The 21,265-nt window shown below is 41.1% G+C and overlaps 1 protein-coding gene across 2 annotated transcripts in view; it reads right to left on the bottom strand.

Moving 5' to 3' along the window:
• The window catches only part of plxnb2b (plexin b2b), a 114,179-nt gene that overhangs the window by 35,056 nt on the left and 57,858 nt on the right, over positions 1-21,265 (bottom strand). For both annotated transcript variants that reach the window (XM_026310768.1, XM_026310769.1), the window contains exons 2-7: positions 4,762-5,891; positions 3,916-4,104; positions 3,691-3,816; positions 2,430-2,530; positions 1,181-1,307; positions 268-427 (exon numbers count right to left, since the gene is read on the bottom strand). In XM_026310768.1, coding sequence (XP_026166553.1) covers positions 268-427; positions 1,181-1,307; positions 2,430-2,530; positions 3,691-3,816; positions 3,916-4,104; positions 4,762-5,889 — 1,831 coding nt within the window. In that variant the 5' untranslated portion in view covers positions 5,890-5,891. The remainder of the gene's footprint in view (positions 1-267; positions 428-1,180; positions 1,308-2,429; positions 2,531-3,690; positions 3,817-3,915; positions 4,105-4,761; positions 5,892-21,265) is intronic.

Here is a 21,265-nt window from a genome sequence, read left to right as displayed (position 1 = left end):
AGTCTGACAAATGGTGCCTCTATAAGTCATGACTACAAAATGAAATATATGCTTTTCCTGGATATATTGTAATTTTGTGGTGCAAATTCTCCAACAAATCAAATTACTAAAATCAACTGACATGGCGTTGAACCCAAGGCTTTTTTGGACACCTCAGGCTCTTTTCTCGGCTGGTAAAGTGGTGTTATTTATAACACAGAAGACCAAACATTTGCACCTTCAAAGAGGGTGTATAAAAAGAGCGCAGGTTAATTATAAAGGTCATACCTTGGTCCTCAGGTGTTTGTGGTATAAGTGATGGGTGGGGTAGATTGCAGGAGATCTGACCAGAGTCAGACATTGTGCCTTCACTCTGGAAGGACCTTATGTTGCACTGCAGACGGTCAGAGAGTCCGATAATAGGAAGGGAGGGAATGTTGATCTTTACCTGGACAGAAAAGAAAAATTCATAATGTCATACACTATGGACAACAGTGTGTTTTTATTATATAAAAGTTTATGAGCTGTTTGGTTGACTCAAACACTTACTGCCTAACAATTACATAAAAAAATAAAGTATTTATTTATTTAAATTATATCAATTATTTTAGACTCCAGCAGATCCCCATCCCCTAAACAGGAATAAGCAGGTATAGATAATGGATGGATGGATGGATGGATATGTATTATTTTAGTTATTCAGACCGGACGCAGTTTGAGGCGAATTCACGACAATAGTCTACAAGGGGTTAACATAAAATAAATTTATAGTCCTTGCTGTATAATTCAAACATTGTTTTGTAACTGAAGTGAAAAATGGGCAGAGGATCTGTTTAAAATATGTGAGTGAAGCAGAAAGGGAGGGACAGGAGTATTCAGAAAGCAGAGGAATTTAAAAAACAACTTCAGAGAGAAGGCGCATAAGAGAGGCTCTCCATCTTCAGGCTGTGAGCACAATCAACTGGGTCGGTTATAATAAGTCAGTTTGGAGTTTTCCGGATGGATCAATACAGAGCAGGAAGACCTAGAGCCCAGGGTCTCTGATTCACAACGAGAAACAGTTTATTACTAGGTCTGTGCATGTTTGTGTGATGTGCATGTAAGTGGGGTTGTGAACTGCAATGTGAGAGAGAAAGAAAGAGATGCAGGAAACGAAGTGAGAGAGTGAGCAAAATGAGTGAAAAGAGAAGCAGCGTTGTACCTTCTGAGTCTTTTTACAGGAAAGGCTTGGGGGATAGAAGGAGACAATCTTGACACATTGCTGCCTGGGGCTCCAGAGCCAGCCATTCTTCTCCTCTGCCCGTCGGCACTCAGACCTCCTGGTACACCTTCAGACGAAGGATGAACAACTCCCATCAGCCTCTGCTCCTCACCCCCTAAACGCTTTCACAAGGTCTCGCAAAAACAAAGCCTATGGACTCTAACAGATCCTCAATGTGCTTTTGTGAATAACATACCTATGCCCAGGTGACTTTGAGCAGAATCTCTTCAGATTTTCAAAATAACGTTTTGTATAGATACAAAATCATTAAATATCCTCATTTGTAAGCAGCTCTAGCAACATATAAAAGGCAGTTATTTAGAACTAAACTTTTACTTCTTAAAAAACGTGATTGTTTTAAGCAAAAATACCTTTGTTTCTGTTTCTGAATTGTAAGGCTGAAACTGAAGTGAATACTTTAGGACGTATACTTTTGTTGAGGATTTTCAACATTTCCTGACAATGATAAATCATTAAATTAATACAGTGTAAATGGCAAAGTAATGGATTATTAAAATATTTATTCAGCAGGATCAACTTTTGCCAATTTTTCAATATAATTTCACATTACAATAATTTGTTACATTTTCATAGTGTTCTAAAACCTATTAATTTACTGCAAAATAGGGCAAAGAAATAACAAATATCACATTTGAGAAGCTAGGGCCATTTAATGTTTCATTTGAATAACTACAGAAAAGATTAACCAATTGTGAAAACAGATGCTGATTGATTTCCTGTTGATTGACTAATCAAATATTCAACTAATCATTGCAGCTCTAAAGCCAGGTAAAGCATGTTAAGTGTTTATGACCATGTTCAGCATCAAAAGTTTCCAGAGGGGTAGGTGCTTTATCTGTTTTTATTTCTGTTCCTGATCACATCGCTGTAAAATACATGATACATTCCACCCTATCTACCCTCCAGACCCTGATAAATATAGGCTGATGAGAGTAAATTGCACAGACTGCCTTCACTGCATGAGGCTGACAAACAGCTTTAATTCCTTACGGCTGCACGGACAAAAGGAGATGGAATAAACACCGAGGGGTACAAAAAGTGTATGCAATAAAACACTGAACAAATACCCCGCTGTGTTTTACAGATGGAATTGCATGTGTGGGTGTTTGTGTTAGTCTGTCGCTGTGTGCATGCATTTATAAGTGTATGTTCTGTTGGTGATCCTCACCTGCCCTCCAGGACACACCAGCCACAGTAAGGGTCCGTCAGTTTCGCACATGATTGGCAGTCTTTCTTTTGTAGGCATGTCTGCACCGGCACCTTACTGATCTGGAGCATTACAATATGAAATATGATCAAACTGTGAACCTTAGAGGAGGCACTCACAACATATGAAACATTTTAAGTATGGCTCCTTAGGTTGATGCAGTGCAGAGTGGAAGTAAAACAAGTCCTGTTGCAGTACATGATCTCTCATGTCTGCTCCCCATGTTTAATTGCTAAAACAATTCCCTTTGTCTACACGCCTAATGTTTATTCTACCCAGGGGTAGAAATTAACTAAGTAGATTTACATGATGTTCAATGTGGTTGTATGCTTCATACAGAGTGTTTGTCCAACAGCATTTGAGATCTTCTTAAGGGACCAGTATTCCTCCAGCTATTTTTGTAACATCAGGAAAGTTACAATACAATAATGTGCCTACTTGCAGACATTAGTCAGGTGTGCAGAGGTGAGAACGTAGGCAGGATATACACCCTTCTGTAATATGAATGAATCTCATTCCAGACCTCTGAATCAGTGGAGTTTTTCAGGGATTTAAACAGACAGAATTAAATTAAATTAAATTGCAATTTAATCTTATTATCAGGCTATAATGCAGTATGCTGTAATTAATAATGTAACATTCTGAGAGGGACAATTTTCCATAATGACTACATCTGCTTTTGATACTTAACTATTTTCTCTGGTAAAATTCCCAGTAGTATTTGCCCTTTCAGTCCAAAAACATCAGTCATTACATGTTTGCATCAGTTACATCGTGGCCATTTTGCTTGCATTATGCTCATGGGTATGTAATATATAGATCGCAGAGTCATCTACAAAACCGCATGTCATTCAGTTTTCTCTCAACTGCTTCCCCATTGCCTTTGTGGAAAAATGTAGTTTGTGTCATTGACATTCTCAGAAAAAGAGAGGAGCTAATGTAGAAGCCGCTGATACACATCATTTCACACATGATGAGTTTCAGTTGCATTTTTTTCAGTCATAGCTCCCAGAGATATCTGAAAGAAATATGTTTCTATTTTAATCAATACAGATTTACATGTATAACCAGTACCCAAAGCATTGTAAATTAGGCTTGAAGTCTATGCAGTTTTACATGATAACAATTGTACATCTATCGCTGCGGGTGACCTAGACTGAAGGCTCCAATATAGACACGTAATGTATTAACATGCATTAGAAAGACGGTCTGTCATACACACCCTTTTCTCTGTGGTAATGTAGAGGTGGCTGTGACTGCGATCAAATAAAAGGTTCTTGTTGACCTTCTCGCCCATGGTGTCACCAGGAATCTTGCTGTAGACATGTGACTCCCTAGTCAGGTGTACCTGGACGAAAAGCAAAAGATAATGCTAACACACGAGCTATTTAATTCCCCCATTCACTCTTCCCTCAAATAAAGGCTTTAAATACAATAAAAAGTCCACCTTAAAGACCTCTCCCTGGTTGTTGCCCAGAAAGGCAATGGTGTGATCATTTTCCACAGCAATAGCCACAGCGGTCAAAAGGCCCAACTTGGTCAATACTGCATCTGCCTTTAAGGCAAATCTTGGTTTGCTGGCTAGAGGGGAAGGGAGAAAGTCCGCACCACACTTGAAGTTTTCCAACATATCTTTCTGTAAAGGGGAATAATTGCAGAAAAAAAACATTGTTATTGTAAATCCCAAAGCAGTGTTAAAGGTGATCTATTAAATTGCTTTTTGGCAGACGTCAGCAATTACGTAGGTTTAACCAGAAGGTCATTTTTCCATTAGCAAGTGTGTGATAACAGCATTACAGCAGCGTATTTTAACACTCATTCAGTAAAAAAAATTACTCATATATACAGTATATTCGTGTATGAAGGCCTTAGAAACATGTTGTCATTGTGGTAGTTCTATTTAAAAGCTATGTAATCTGGTTGACGCAGTTGTTTCCAGACTTATTTTCTTTATTTAACTGATCTGACTTTAATTATTGTAATTAGCACATTTTTGTACATTTGCTGGAGGGCCTGATTTGGCCCACAGACCACTATTCCCTAATAAATAGATGGGAACTATAAAAAGAGACACAGAAGGAGGGAAAGTGTGTGAGGGTAAATAGAGATTTAGATAGAACAGGACAAAGGATCTTCAGAACAAAGACAGGGATGCTGCCATATTAAAGTAAACAGTGACACATCTCTTTACTATTGATTACAGCAAAAGGAATTCTAAATAAATCACACACTTACTCATTTCAAACAAGCTTTTTTTAAAACTTCAACCACCTGACACAAAAGAAACACCTACAGCAATTTTTGAAGTGCAGAATTCGTCATTTTTATATGAGTAGGGGATGTCCACTGCAGGATATCCAGAAATTTTCCCAGAGTCACTGTAGCAGGCACTGATGATATCCACCAGTCGCTCATTGATGGAATTGAGAGAGTACATACAGAGAGCAGAGTCGCTGTCATCGTCGTCTGGACTTGCCACTATGAACAGGACTTTGCTCCACGAGACAACTTTCCCATAAGTACCTGATTCAGTCATGAACCGGGCAAGCTCTTTTCCCGGAGATGCCACATACGCAGCTTGTACTTTGTTGTATCTGTTATTAGGACCACAGTTTAATTGGAGCTCTGTGTGGGAATAGTAATGGTGATCATCTTCGCAAAGACGAGAGACATAAGTCAGGTTTTTGTTATCCGTACCATCAAGAGTCCGCGAGAAAAGGAAATAAACAAACCCATCCTCTTTAAAGGCATGGCGGAAGTCATGCAGGTATCTGGGAACAAATGGTGTTGTCTGTACTGTAGATGCTTCGATAATGCTTTCAAACACAACCCAGTCCCGGAAGTCCTCAAGGATTCGTGTGCTGATGAGTTTTGTACTGTCCAGGCTTCCATAACCCTTCCCAACAAGAAACACACTGAAGGTTTGTCCATCTTTTGAATAGTTGGACATAACACCCACCACGTTCACATTGTCCTCTATGCTAGCCACGTAAGTCCTCTCTCCTTTACTGTCACTGTAATACAGCTGCTGTTCCACATTGGTCAGATTGAGCAGAGAGCAGATGCCTCGGTAACGGCTGCCACATACTATGAGTGAACCGTTGGATGGGTGGACCAGCAGAAGCTTGTTGTGATTGGGCAGGAGCTTAGTGTCCTGACAGGCTGAAGCAGGAGGCGTACAGGTCCGGGCATCCTCTTTGGGGCCCGTCTCAGCACGAGCCTCCAGGCGGAGTGACGGCCCCAGCTGGAAGATGGTGTTGACTGCTCCCAGGTAGATGCGACCAGTCTGAGGGTCCTGGACCACATTGTTGATGGGGGTCTCAGTTGTGAACTCAATGATGGGGATGCTGCTAATAACCTCTTGGGCTTGTGAGATTGACTGGCAGAAGAGGAAGAGGAGGAAGGAGACCCAGCTTGCCATCTCTGGAGAAAACAGAAAGGGATGTGTGTTTTATTAATAATGATATTAAATGCACATATGCATGTACATTAACATGTACTGCAACACAAGACTTTGACAAAGAGCACAGATACACTCAGACATATGGCACATGCAGGCCTACTGTCTGCATTCACATGAAATGATACAATATAGGGTATATCTTTAAGTTAAATATTAAGCTGGAGCCATGACACAGACAACTGCTTTTAACACTTCAGGTTTCTGTGGGTTAAACAAACAAGATGACTGGTGTCAATAAGCTTTGGTTCTAAGTGGTTTTTTTTTTTGGTTTTTTTTAGTAATTTGGATAAACTAACCCATTAATGTCAAACTAAAGATTTAGGTTATTCGGGTAAAACTATGCAGTATTCAGCTGTTTGTTTATGACTCAATTGCCTGTTCAAGTTCTACAAAGGATGTGTTATTTTGGTTTTAATTGACTTAATATCAGAAATGATCAGTGGTGAAAAAATGAAACTGTTGTGTGTGGGGGTGAAGCAAGATTAAAACCAAGAGCTAGATCTGAACTCATAACACAATAAAAGCCTATTTAAAAACCTTGGATCCATTCCAACTTCATTTGCACTTTTTTGCAACAACACATCCAAGCACAATGTGCTCTGGAAATATACTGTTTTCTCTTAGGAAACATGATCACAAAATATCCCTGTAAAACAGCAACAGCATCACATACCGGCTAACAGCGTGTGAATGTGGAGTCTTTGCTCACTGCTGTTTGCCCAGGCTGTGGTAAATATGGAACTGCAGGTGGCTCTGAAGCAGCTATTGCCCACACAGCAAATGTGTATCCATTTTTGCATGCAGTTTCAAGTTGCACATTTAATAGTGTCCTCCTTCTCATTTCACCTTGCCAGTCAAGTCCACAGGCACATTTATCAAAATGAAAATGCCTGATAAAACTACCAGGAAGTCACTTGGCAAAGCTATGTTTTATTATGTTAACCTGTCTTCCCGCACTGGGCTAAGTGGGGAGACCACTGATTAGACATTTGCCCGGGGGGGGGGGGGGCCCTGTTAATTTCACTGACAACTCTTATTTGCATTTAAGTGCCCACTACTTCATTTGATGATTTTATTTTTCTTCCCATTTACTGCCTCAGTCCTTCTGCCCTCCCAACCCATTTTACTGCATAAATGTATTGTGCCCTTTTCAATTCAGAGTCTTAAATATTTTCCATTAAAACTGAAATGGTGCAATAAAATCCCTGCCTGTGCTTATTCAGGACAGACGTTCAGGTGTTTTTTCAAAATTTAATTAAGTGGTGTACACTACACTAAAGAAAATTTGGGTCTACATGCACACTGGAGGGGTGGACAAAATAAAAGGAACATCATGTGAAATAATTTCAGCTCTTAGAGATGAGAAGAATTTGTTACCTTTTAAGAGACAACAACTGTTTGTGCTTGACTTTTAAAGGAAGCATCACAAAAACTACACAATTTGCAAGTGTATTTTCTCTAAATGGTGACAGGATAAGGAAAGCACAGACGATATGTTCTGACAAACAGGGAAGAAAATGTCAAATTGTTCACACACATGCAGACAGAAAATTTGCCAAAAAAAAAAAAATCAATAAAATGCAGCTCTGTGAGCCAGTCGGACTCGCATGTTGTAAGTTTTTCTTTGTACAAGTAAGCTTCAGGTCATACTTAGGACAGGCCTGCCTTTTGGCAAAAACTATGATGATAGAGCTGGAATGCAGATGGTCTTCTGCTGAAAGGAACAACCTCAGAAAATCAATTTAAGCCAGAATAAATTGAACACTTGAATGCACTGCTTGTGATAACTGACACATCATTTTGGGACTTGTTATTTTACACCTTCAAAGTGCATTAAAGGTGTGAGCGTTGACGTGTCAATGGCACTGACCTGTATCTTATGTATTGCTTTTACACCACCATCATTAATTAAACCTGTTTTATAAATTCTCTTCTTTATCCTACAGGTTCAGGTAGTTTCACAGGCCACATCACCTTTAATGTGCATTTTATTTTCTATTTGAGGAGACGTCTGACTGGAACAGCTGTGTTTTGGAACTCCACCAACCACTCCTGTACATACTGTATAAATTAAACCTACAGGCATCAATAAAAATCTCTGAAATTAAACAGCTGCTATTTGCTTAATGCAGCAGAGTTATTTTTCTGGTTTTGTACACAACAAAAAACATCATGCTGTCTAAATATTTAGTGTGATTGTAAATATGGACAATAAGTGATGCCTGACTTCCTTTCTGAGTGTACTTCCACTGTGTGTAGTTCACTAAAATGGTTCACTGGGCCATGATACAGACCGCACAGAGACTCCACAAAAGGTGGATTATGTCATTGGTTTCTGTGACAGAAAATTACTTGATTCCACTGACTTCCAATCAAACATGTTCGACAAAGCAACTTTCTCAGGCTGTAATGTACAACACACGGACAATTGTCCTGGAGTGCTCATTTAGGTTTCACAAAACTCCAGTTCCACTTACATCCATGACTTCAAAGCGTCTATTCATGCAAATCCTATAGCCAACCCCCGATCAGAAAAAAAGTGTCATACAAATTTCCCTCAGATGCTGCATTGTGGGTCAGTGTAAGCGAAATTCTTAACATATTTCAAAGGAGTCTGTTCTCTCTTAGGATGTCTCCTTCTGTCGCTCTATCACTTTTCATCCTTTTTTCATGGGTTTAATCCTGAACGCTGGAATTAAAGAGGCTTCAAAGAGCTGAAGAGAGGCATATGTCTAGTGGGGGTGACACAGGTGGAATGAGGCCCATTTCTCCCCAGACCAGCCCACCTCTCTTTTCTCGACATAGCTCTAAGCTGCTGTGAGCAAACATGGCAACTGGGTATACCATCCACCACGTGGCCATTCTGAATAAATAAAAAGCTGCTAAATTTAGAGCCTGTGTGCTGCATCAGCCTGCAGCTAATGAAGCCTCCAATGGTTTGGGATAAATAATAACAAAATGCATCATGTGCTAATGAGGTTGGCATATCTAAAAAAATGTGATCTGGTGACTGACACAACTGCTGACATCAAACCATTTGATTGTCAGCAGTGAACTGACCTCAGATGAAAAAAATCTCATGGTGTGGCATAGGTTTTCAATTTATAGTTACAGTAACAAGAAAAATAGCTTTTTCCTGGAGAGGTTTAGAATCAAATCTTTAACTGAACAGAATCCTGAATCATTATTGCCACTGACAGAAGCTGTAGCTTTTAACAGTGCAGCTTCCCTCACTGGGGACTGACAGCTCTACTGTCAGCTCAGCTGCGTTACACAGTATGTTACTTCCTTGTTAAAAGCTTATTAATAGACAATGAAAACGGCAGAAACAATAATGATGTGATAACTCAGTTATAACTTGCAAACACATGAGGTGCTGCACAGTGAGATATTAAACTGCATAGACTTTTATCAATTATTTGTGCATTGGATTCAGTTTCCCAGATTTTGTTCTTATGTTCTAATATACTATATCTCACTGTCGTGACATTGAGACATTGAGCTTCATGGTAGAACCACTTGTACAGATTAAGTAGTACATGCACGGCATTTAAAAGCACTTTCTCATATTCAAAATGTTCTCTTAGGTACCAAGAAACATGAACAGTCATTCAGTGCAAAATTACTGGTCCTCATGTCATCATCATCATCATCATCATCATCATCATCATCATCATCTGGGTTTTCACTTTACTGGAAACCATTTTTCTCCCTTTTTGTAATTTGCATATCTTGGCATAACAATGTAGTTCATTCACATAGACTGCAGTTGAGCTATTGCCATTCTATAGGTTGATTTTTTTCTCATGTAGTATAGATGAGTATCTACCTCAATGTCAAAGCACACTTTCTATGTTTTTGATAACACATCGTTGCCAGATATATTCACATTTATGCACAGTTCCAGGTTTTAGATTTTTTCCACTACTGATGCTATTGATGTTTTGTCTTTGACTAATTTTTTCTGACAGCAGGAAACACAGGTTGAAAATTCTACTCCTGGTTGACGATTTTGTCAATAAAACCTACTCACATATGGAACATTTCATATCAGTTGAGGCCTTGGATTATGCTAATGATAAAATATCATGAAAGTGCACATGCGGCATTCAAAAATATCATTTTTAGTCCAGACTCAAACAGTACACATGCAGGCCTAGTTTTAAGCTACTCAATAGAACGCAATAGCTTAAACCAGCAACTAAACTGAAGATATGAAAATCAGGGCAGAACACTGTGGTGTTATCAGTGTTGATGTGATAGCGGGCTTAGCTTAGAAAAAAAATGAACAAACTGAATAGTTATGATCCAAGGATTCATTATGTCTTTGCTTGGAGGGAAAATAAACACCACGAGAAAAACTGTTGAGAAACTACATGCAGAGACTTGAAAGTAGCACATGAAGGTGTGTCTCTTTGTTGGCTTGCAGCTAATAACACACATGCACACACTCCTTTTGTTGACAACTACAGCACCATCTCCTTCACCCACCCTCCACAAGTTAGGACATGTCTGGATAGAAAAAAAACATCTCTCAGCAGAAGAAAATGAACAATAATTGAAAAAATGGCAGGTGCGCACACAAACACACACACACACACACACACACACAGATTCGTAGGCTTAGCCACTCATATCCCTGCACCAATACGTGCAATGGCACAGCGTGAAGTGCTGACAAGGTAATCCCACTCTGACCACACAGAGACACTCTTCTTTTCAAACTGCCATGCCGTGTTTCTTTGACACAGGGGCAGTTAAAACCAGCACGGCAGTCCGCTTGTCCTCAGCCTATCCTCTTGCCACACAATACTCCCAATTTTCTAGGACAACACCTGCCAAGAGGAAGTGTGAGATCGTGCCTGCGAGGTCGCAAAAGATCAGGAAAATGAGAGGGGAAGATGAGAAGGTTGTGAAATGTGTTTGCGTTATGATTAGATCACACCCACAAACACTTCTGCAACTGCTGACACAGCAAGTTTTGAACCGACATAACGGCTTCTCACTCACTCATTAAAACAGATACAGAAAAAATCTGATATCATAAATAAATTAAAAAAAAAAAAAAAAAAAAACAGACACCCTATTCCAAAAACATAATAGAATATCACCCCATACTGTGATCCTCCATATTCAGCACTTTCTTTATCGGAGAGCTGACTTTGACAGATGCCAGGGAATGACACTGATGTGGGGGTTTCTTCACTTTGAAGACATATTCAGTGCTCAACACTGATAAAAGTGAACTCATTAAATTACTCATATGTCCCCAGAGGCCTCAAGGCTGGGTGGAGTGGGGGGAGAAGAAGGGAGATAGGGGTTAATGCTCTAAAGTAAATCTTCCTATGCTTCTTGCAGTGTGTAGGGTGCTGAAAAGGCCTGATAATTCTATACAAGGCAACATAACAACATGGGTTAGGAGCCATACAAGAAGCCAGAAACAAGGGCTTGATCCCTGTCTTTAATTTTCCTGAAGGAAGGATAGAACAAGCAGCATAGTTAGAGAAGTGGGGGAGGTTGAAGAACTCTTTCTCTGGACAGCTTCCTTTTTTTTTTTCTTTTTTTTTTTTTTTTAAATCGTCTCATCGTTACAGTGAAACTGTTTTACAAGTTGCAATGGGAGGCATGTGTGATGACAGCAGTCCAGTTTTCATATGAGCAATTACCTTGCCATCAGGGTTGGCAGTTCATTCATTTCAATTTGACTGACTGGGAGAACCATGCTCACCAAAGCAGCCAGCCCAGCCATTGTATTTAGGGCACCAGGCACAGGTGGGGGATTGATGGGCCTGCTCCATTTCAGTAGAATCCAGTGGCTCTGGCCTAAAAATGCTAACACCTTTAAAGTTGGCCCATGACCCAAGGACTGTGTGAATCGCTCTCCTATAAGACAGTGTGTGTCCCAATTCTCACACCTGTATGGCTACATGCGTCTATCCTCTTGTGTGTGTTAGTCTATAGTGACGTATGGCCACAAGTCAGAGGGTGCGAGTGCAACCAGCGCACACACAACCCATCCTTTTAGGCACAGCACGTTTCCTCATTAGGACTGATAGGCTGTTTGTGTGTCTGTTTACCGCTCCGTCACCATTTTCAAGTCTCCTGCTATCTCTCCACTGCCAGCTGGACACTTGAGCAGTGAGAGCACAAAACCACAAACACACACACACACACACAAAGTACTTGAGCAGAGCAAACATAAAGCATATGTGCAGAGCCACGCAAACACACTCAAAACTAGACTTTTCTGCTTCATACCTTCCTCATCTGCCAACATCTATCTATCTCTCTCTCTCTCTCGCTCTCGCTCTCGCTCTCGCTCTCGCTCTCGCTCTCGCTCTCGCTCTCGCTCTCGCTCTCTCTCGCTCTCTCTCTCTCTCTCTCTGCAACAGCAGCGTGGGCTAATCTCCCAGTGCTAACTGGCCTTCCCCACCCCCAGCTGGATGTTGCAGCTCTCCAGCAGGACAGAGTGGCTGTTTGCAGTGTGGACACAGCTGGCGGATGCGGGGAACCTGATTAAATGTCCTGGCCTGCCAGAGAAGTGCTACTTTCAGGAGCCAATGGCTCCTCCAATGTCGCTGCAACAGTTGTAGGGGCAGGCATCCGTACACAAACTTATTAGTTTGACTCACTCACAAATATGCTGAGATCCAACACTTTAAATGCGTATGAAAGACGCTGCTACAAGTACAGATGCATTAGTCTATAAATAAGTGCCCACTACAAGTTTCCAGAAACCAAAATGAGGTTTTGTCTGAGTTCTCACTTACTCACTTTACAATAAAATTTCACATTTAAGAAGTAGAAATTCTATTTTTTTGATGGATCAGTGACTCAAACTATTGATTGATCAGTTCAATTCAATTTATTCATATAGCAACAAATCATAATAAAAAATAATCTCAAGGTTTATTATAGAGAAACGCTCAACAAATCCCTCAAAATCCCATATGCTCTCCAAAAAACTTTCCATCCATCAACTTACTGACCTACAGTGGGTACGGAAAGTATTCAGACCCCTTTAAATTTTTCACTCTTTGTGTCATTGCAGCCATTTGCCAAAATCAAAAAAGTTCATTTTATTTCTCATTAATGTACACTCAGCACCCCATCTTGACAGGAAAAAACAGAAACGTAGAAATTTTTGCAAATTTATTAAAAAAGAAAAACTGAAATATCACATGGTCATAAGTATTCAGACCCTGTGCTCAGTATTGAGTAGAAGCACCCTTTTGAGCTAGTACAGCCATGAGTCTTCTTGAGAATGATGGAACAAGTTTTTCACACCTGGATTTGGGGATCCTCTGCCATTCTTCCTTGCAGATCCTCTCCAGTTCTGTCAGGCTGGATGGTGAACGTTGGTGGACAGCCATTTTCAGGTCTCTCCAGAGATGCTCAATTGGGTTTAGGTCAGGGCTCTGGCTGGGCCAGTCAAGAAGGGTCACAGAGTTGTTCCGAAGCCACTCCTTTGTTATTTTAGCTGTGTGCTTAGGGTCATTGTCCTGTTGAAAGGTGAACCTTCGGCCCAGTCTGAGGTCCTGAGCACTCTGGAAGAGGTTTTCTTCCAGGATATCTCTGTACTTGGCCACATTCATCTTTCCTTCAATTGCAACCAGTCGTCCTGTCCCTGCAGCTGAAAAACACCCCCACAACATGATGATCCCACCACCATGTTTCACTGTAGGGATTGTATTGGGCAGGTGATGAGCAGTGCCTGGTTTTCTCCACACATACCGCTTAGAATTAACACCAAAAAGTTCAATCTTTGTCTCATCAGACCAGAGAATCTTATTTCTCATAGTCTGGGAGTCCTTCATGTGTTTTTTGGCAAACTCTATGCGGGCTTTCATGTGTCTTGCACTGAGGAGAGGCTTCCGTCGGGCCACTCTGCCATAAAGCCCCGACTGGTGGAGGGCTGCAGTGATAGTTGACTTTGTGGAACTTTCTTCCATCCCCCTACTGCATCTCTGGAGCTCAGCCACAGTGATCTTTGGGTTCTTCTTTACCTCTCTCACCAAGGCTCTTCTCCCATGATTGCTCAGTTTGGCTGGACGGCCAGGTCTAGGAAGAGTTCTGGTCGTCTCAAACTTTTTCCATTTGAGGATTATGGAGGCCACTGTGCTCTTAGGAACCTTGAGTGCTGCAGAAATTCTTTTGTAACCTTGGCCAGATCTGTGCCTTGCCACAATTCTGTCTCTGAGCTCCTTGGGCAGTTCCTTCGAGCTCATGATTCTCATTTGCTCTGACATGCACTGTGAGCTGTAAGGTCTTATATAGACAGGTGTGTGCCTTTCCTAATCAAGTCCAATCAGTTTAATTAAACACAGCTGGACTCCAATGAAGGAGCAGAACCATCTCAAGGAGGATCAGAAGAAATGGACAGCATGTGAGTTAAATATGAGTGTCACTGCAAAGGGTCTGAATACTTATGACCATGTGATATTTCAGTTTTTCTTTTTTAATAAATTTGCAAAAATTTCTACATTTCTGTATTTTTCTGTCAAGATGGGGTGCTGAGTGTACATTAATGAGAAATAAAATGAACTTTTTTGATTTAGGCAAATGGCTGCAATGACACAAAGAGTGAAAAATTTAAAGGGGTCTGAATACTTTCCGTACCCACTGTATATATTTATCATTCCAGGAATTCCGACACTTCTTATTTCTTTGTGAGGAAATTTCACTGGCCTTGTTAAGAGTTCAAGCACCTTTTTAAGAACAAGCAGTGATTCAATGTCTTGCTCATGGACTCCTCGACATGCTGGGTGCTGAGATTTAAATCCCTGCTTCCTCTGGCTGGAAGGAAGCTTCTGTAAGCTGTACGCCACCCTGAGGCAACTCCTTGCCCCCAGCATACAGTCATCCTCCACTTACATACAGAACACACTCGCATTCCAACACACATGCACCTACAATTAAGAAGTCAGGCAGGCAGACTGACTGCTGGGAAGGAATCCATTACACACCTTATTGGTTATAATGATTTCACTTCACCAGCATAAACATCAATGAGCCATGAAGGTATCTTGTAATGTGGTTTAGTCTCAGTACCCAGCTTTCATTTGGTTTCAAGGGGAATACTGATCTTATGGTGACTGATTGCATGCCTGCTCTCTTATAGGAATTCACCTTAACAGTGGACAAGGAGATGTAAACAGTGTGTTTTAAAGGAGCTTTGGTCTTAAAGAAATAGGTCAACATTTTGGGAAATATGTGTATTTGCTTTCTTTCTAAGAGCGAGATAAGAAGAGTGATATCAATTTTATGTACGAGCACAAAATACAAAGGCGGAATCAAGATATGTTTAATCTAATTTAACACTTCAAGCAGAGCTTGTGTCAAATGTAAAAATATACTGTTACCAAGTCCTCTCAAATTTATCTTTCTTGCATAATTATTTCAGAACTGTAAATGAAAAACAAAGTTAATTTTCTTATCCAGTTTAAATTTTATTACCCATCTGTACTTCTGGCTGGGCTGTACTTGGCTGTAGCATAAGCTGCCAGAAAAATAACTGAAATCAGGTTATAGTCTCCATTCAAAGTGCCAAATTAGATAACCCTACTGTACATGCCTTAAACAAACAAGATACAACATGTTACTTAAAGAGCCTTAGCTACAGGTGTTGCTAGATGTGTTATTTACTTTGGATGGAGCCAGAATTAGCACCCAGATTTGTGATTGTTATCAAATTTCTAATATAATTCTTGGAAAGAAGCAGATCCTCAACAAATGTTGTTATATAGTACAAGCCGTAAGAGAGTAAATCTCTCTGGTTCTCTCCAGACTTGTGAGCTGAATAAGCAAAGGGAATAACCTCTGGAAAGAAGGCAGGAGAGATGGGAGATGATCGAGCGACAGAGAGACAGGAACAGAGGGAGGGCAATCGCACACACAGTGCTGACTGTCTCTCAATAGCTTCTTTGTACAAGCTGGCAGGTGCCTGTCACTTGTCAGGATGAGTCAAAATGTGTGAATTGTGATGGAGCATCCTGATGGTGTGTCTATAAACACTGACTGAGGCCCAGAAAGATTCCAGCTTTTAGTAATTACTAACAGCAATCAGGTAATGGCCCAAAGATTAGTCAGCTCACCTCAGCATATGGAGAAAAGGTCACATTTGGAGCTTAAAAGGTAATTGCTAAATGAGCTGCAAAAAATACCTCATAAAATTAAACAGCTTCCAGCTAGAAGGCGTATTTTCCGCTGGTCATGCAGAAGGAAATAGACTGGGCTACTTTTTAATTAGTTGGATGATGAGAACTAATCACAGAAAGGGTAGAGTCTAATAAAATGTATGTATGCCTCAACACAAAACCTCATCTCATAACACAAGAGCCTTCTAACATTCTCCATCTCTCATATATATTAATGAAATTACACATTCGCTAGGACAACCCTCCACAACTTCTCTTCTGGGTCAAACCAAATATTCTCGATGTTTTCAAAAAAAAAAAAAAAAACACGCCACGACACTCATCCTTTCATCCGCTGACCCTTACAATCTTCATCCATCATCTATCAGCGTTGCTGCAGCCAGAGGGGAGAAAGCTGCTAAGCAGGGCCTGACTAATGGCTAAACAAACACCATTATCAGGCCTCAGTGGCCGAACGCTGAGCTACAGAAGCCCCAGAGCAGCTGAGGCTCTTTAATACTTAATCCCTGCTGCCCTACTCTGCCAGCGGCTGCTCTAAACTAAGCTAGGATGGGTGGCACCCAAAGTCCACTAATGAGCGAATAAGCACAAAAACAAGAGGGAGGAGGAGATTTCAGGTAAAGAGGAGCTTCACACAAACATGTATGCATGTGCTGAATCATTTCCTGTGAAAAGAGTCAAGAATAGACTGTATTGAGAGGGGGTAGAGAGAAGTGTGGCCCACTCGTCTTGGCCAATTCCCTCTCTAAAAAAGGCTCAGGGAGAAGTTAATGAGCCTGTTACAGCCCCACAGTTCCCCTGATAAGGCTGCTGATTACACCACATGTTCGGGCAAGAGGATTGTGTGTGTATGTGTGTGTGTGTATGCAAGCACATTTGTATGTGTGTGTCACCTGACCCAAAGCGGTCATCTGCTAATCGTATGTTCACAAGTCAGGAACGCACATTTTCTGATAAACACACTTTCACACACACCAATCACTGCTGAAGCGCAATTTATCCCTCTCACAGAGACTCACTCGCCTACATACACCAATGAAATCACACACGTGATCACATTTCTCACACACACATACACACACACTCAATCAAGTGTGACTGAGTGAGCAAGCCACTCAATGAGAGTGGGTGATTAGGCCCTCGGAGACTAGGCCTGACCTTTCCCTCCACATCAAGTCCTCCATGCACATGTGTGTTTTTATGAGTCAGTGGGTGTAAGCTCTTGGGCCTGCACCACTTCACATCAAATGTCACTGACTTAAATGAGATGGCCAGACAGACATGATGGAGGAGAGGGAAGGAGAGGAAGGACTAGACACAGAAAAGGAAAGATGATGAGAGGAAGGAGGAAGATCCTTACAGGAGACTGCAAGAAAAGCAAAAGAAGGAAATAGCTTAAATAGCAAAAGATATGAAAGCAAGAGAACACTGTCACCAATCAATCTTCTGTCTTGGTTCTATCCCATTCTGCATGAGAAACAGCAAAGTTGAGGTATTTTTAAATTCCTTGTTGGTTGTGGGAATTCAGTAAAGGCCCTTGTGGGCAGACAAACCTCCCCCCCTGACTCTCAGGATGGTTGAGTCTGCACTTCCATGTTCTCAGAGCTCAGATGGACAGAAAGGCAGATAGTCTGAGTCAGGCCTCTGGGGAGCAGGCAAGTAGGGGGCAACTCAGATTTTGTTTTTGGGTTAGATGCACTACTAACTGCTGTGGGCAGACTTAGAAGCTAAATCTACCCATAGTTTCTTTTAAAATTATGTTTAGGGGATAATTGTAGTTTGTTATTATTACTGGTGTATCATTAGTGCTGCTAAAAATAGCAAACTTTTATTTTTTTAAGCTAAAATACCAAAAAAAGCAAATATTTATTTATCCTTCTATGATTTATAAAACTGAATATCTCTGAAATTTGCACTATTGGTCAGACAAAATAAGCAATCTAAAGGCGTCACATTGGGCTTTGGGGAACTGCAGTTGAGATTTTTCATTGGTTTCTGCCATTCTGAGGATGAAACAGTTTATCAAGAAAAGTATTGGCAGTTTAATCGAAGAATCAGCAGCACCAAACATCACTAAAAAGAAGTTCATAGAAGCAAGAAATAAGTCAGAAAATCTGTTAAACCCCAAGTTATCCAAACTTCGTTGGAGGAGAAAAATAGTAAAATTATGACCCAATCTATTTCTTGTAAATACACTTCATGGTTCATAGACAAACTTACTGGTTCAGTGTTTGGTTGACAGTTGTGCACACAGTATTCCTTTGTACCGGGGGATTATTGCTTACACCACAGGTTTAACCATTTGTAGTTTTACCACTATAAAGTATTTTAAATAGCTGCTGGCCTGCTAACAACCTGTCTTACTCTCTGACTGCATGTATTTTGCCCCTCATTTACTTTGTACTCATGTACTTTGTACTGATGTCGCCATCTTCCTAGGTCTCACCAGTTAATTTGGCAAATACAGTGATGTCATATCTAACAAAAATAATGACCATGAAAATGAGACTTAAGTTGTGACAAACTGGAAATATCATTTAATAGCAGGTTAAGTTATGTGATGCTGGTGGGACAAGCTCCCATCTGTCTTGTCTCACCCCTTTCGTCGTCTTTCTCCTCCTGTCATCACCGTAGATCTCAAAGGAGATAGCAAACCTCTGACGGGCCGGAGGACATGTGGCGCGACGCCCAGGTTAATTAAGTTTGAAATCGTGGAGATGATCAGTGGTGCTGCCACTCAGACTGCCAGCCTCCCTCCCCTCCACCACTGTGTCCCTGCTACTACCTAGTATTCAGTCTGTCTGACAAGCAGAGAGGTGTTTATATGTGCAAGTATAAGAAAAAGAATGTGCTATTTTGTGTTTTATCTAGTCCTCATCTGAACCCATGGTCTAAGGACAGGAGGTGTCATATGCTCTACAGACTGTAAAAACCTTTTCAGGTACATTTTTTATTTGTAATTTTGGACTATACTTGTAACAGCTTGACTGGAAAATTAATGATTTTTATTTTACATTAACTGCCCAAGTCAAGTTAAAAAGGGCAAAACATGTCCTTGTTACAGCTTCTTAAATATGAAGTACTGTAGTGTTTAGTAGTTTTGTGCTAGTAAAACAAAGCAAACAATCTGAATAGATCATTTCAATCTGATTTTTCAAAAGTAATTAATAGTAACTAATAAGTTAATCAATAAAACAATCAAGAGATTAACTATTAATAAAAAAGGTTGCAGCCCTAGTGGGTTTGCAAACACACAATACCTTTTTACGCGCACGCACACGCACGCTCACACACACGCACGCACACACACACACACACACACACACACACACACACACACACACACACACACGCACGCACACACGCACGCACACACACGGGTCAGAATGAACTTGTCAGAAAATAGAAAGCAAAAAGAAATCACAAAGTGTCTCCAAATCCTGTTCAAACTACAGCCTTGTTGCAACCATGATTGCTCTGTTTCCCAGGAGGCTGCTGTAAAGGGCTGGAGCTGTAGTGATTGTTGGATGTCTATTGGCATGAACTGCACATAGAGCGTGCACATCAACCCCACCTCCACTCCCTCACCACCACCTGTAATCCAGAGAAAAATGGACTCTACATATAAAAAAATGGACTCTATTAGTGAGGAGCTTAAAAGGCTGGAGCCATTTGACATAGTCACCCACATAAACACACAATACACACATTAAAGGTACCTGTACTACACTTCAGACGCCTTAAGGATATTATTCCCCTGGCTCAGTATCAAACACTTTTACACTGACTAACTGCAAGTGAGGTACAATGATAGAAGTCTGCCAAAGTACTGCACTTACTTAAGTGTTTCCCCTTCATGTTACTTTATATTACTACTCGATTACATTTCAGAAAGAAATACTTCTACTCCACACTATCTGACAGTTTCCTTTATACAAAGCACACCATCTGCTACAATTAGTTCCATTTACATTGCATTTACGTTATTTTAACTTTTACTTTATAAAAAAATCTGGATCCATGTTCTACAACTGGTGAGATATGATATGATGCATATCTTCACATGCATTTTGGACCTGATGAATGTCTATAATTACATTTTGTTTTTGATCTACTTTTTGATTAATTGCTTAGTCCTTGTGTGATCACCATTTCTAATCAAATGCAGACACACAAAGGTCAGAGGGAATTAGCCCCCCTCTGCCTAAAAATAAGCTGCTTTAATCAAGTTGCAGATGGCCTGATAAGCAGCAGGGTGGCATTATGGGCCAGTGTAGCTGAGGCGTGTCAGCAATGGCATCTGCGCCTCATCTCTAAAGGTGTCACTGTGTCTTTCATGTCAGGTGAGTGTGCTGACATTCTGTCATTATCAGACTTCAGATTCAGTGAGTTGGAGGGGGCCAAACATCAAAGTCCAGGTTTATGTTGGCAGGGGGCTTACACAGACGCACACAACAACACGCTGCTGAAAAAAAAGAGGTGGACAATCTTGCACACGCGTGCACCAGCCATGACTAGTGACACGCGTGTGTGTGAGATAGTGCTGATGTCTGCCAGTGAAGCCTACATTTCAGTCTCTTTATCTTCTGAGCCTCCTCCTGATAATTACAGCCGTCCCTTCTCTAGGACTCGGTCACACCAAAGCCGGCAGTCTGCGCAGCTCGAGCCAGAGGAATTATCGCCCAGGCCATCGCAACACGGAGCATGCCAAGGTCAGGCCCTGTGTTCAATTTCACTTTTGATTCCAGTCCACCTTTCTTTCTCCTTTACCACTTATCCAATCCCCCCCCGCCCGCCCCACCCACACTGTCACTGTTGAATTTCACTCCAGGGCCAACCTCTATTTCCAGGACAACCAGTGCCTTGACACTCATTCATTTCCAATCCTGAGAGTGGTCGCTGAATAGAAATTGACGATTCAATTTCTGGAATGAAACTTAAGAGTCTTTTTGGAATTGACTCTACCCTCCTGCCTGCATGCCGGTTCTGCCACCCCCTTGTCCCCCACCACTCACTATCTCCGTCCTGGTCTGCTGAGTACAGCCAATTTCTCTGCTTGTATGGAGACGTGGGCGAGATGGCTACCGCAAAGCGCAGCTTAAACGCCCTGCAGCTCCCACCGACTTCCCTCACACACTATTTCTCCATGCCTGCTCTGTCTCATTACTAAACCGCCG

This window comes from Mastacembelus armatus, chromosome 6 (genome assembly GCF_900324485.2).
Source record: "Mastacembelus armatus chromosome 6, fMasArm1.2, whole genome shotgun sequence".
NCBI lineage: Eukaryota > Metazoa > Chordata > Actinopteri > Synbranchiformes > Mastacembelidae > Mastacembelus > Mastacembelus armatus.
This window is presented reverse-complemented; position numbering and strand designations above follow the sequence as displayed.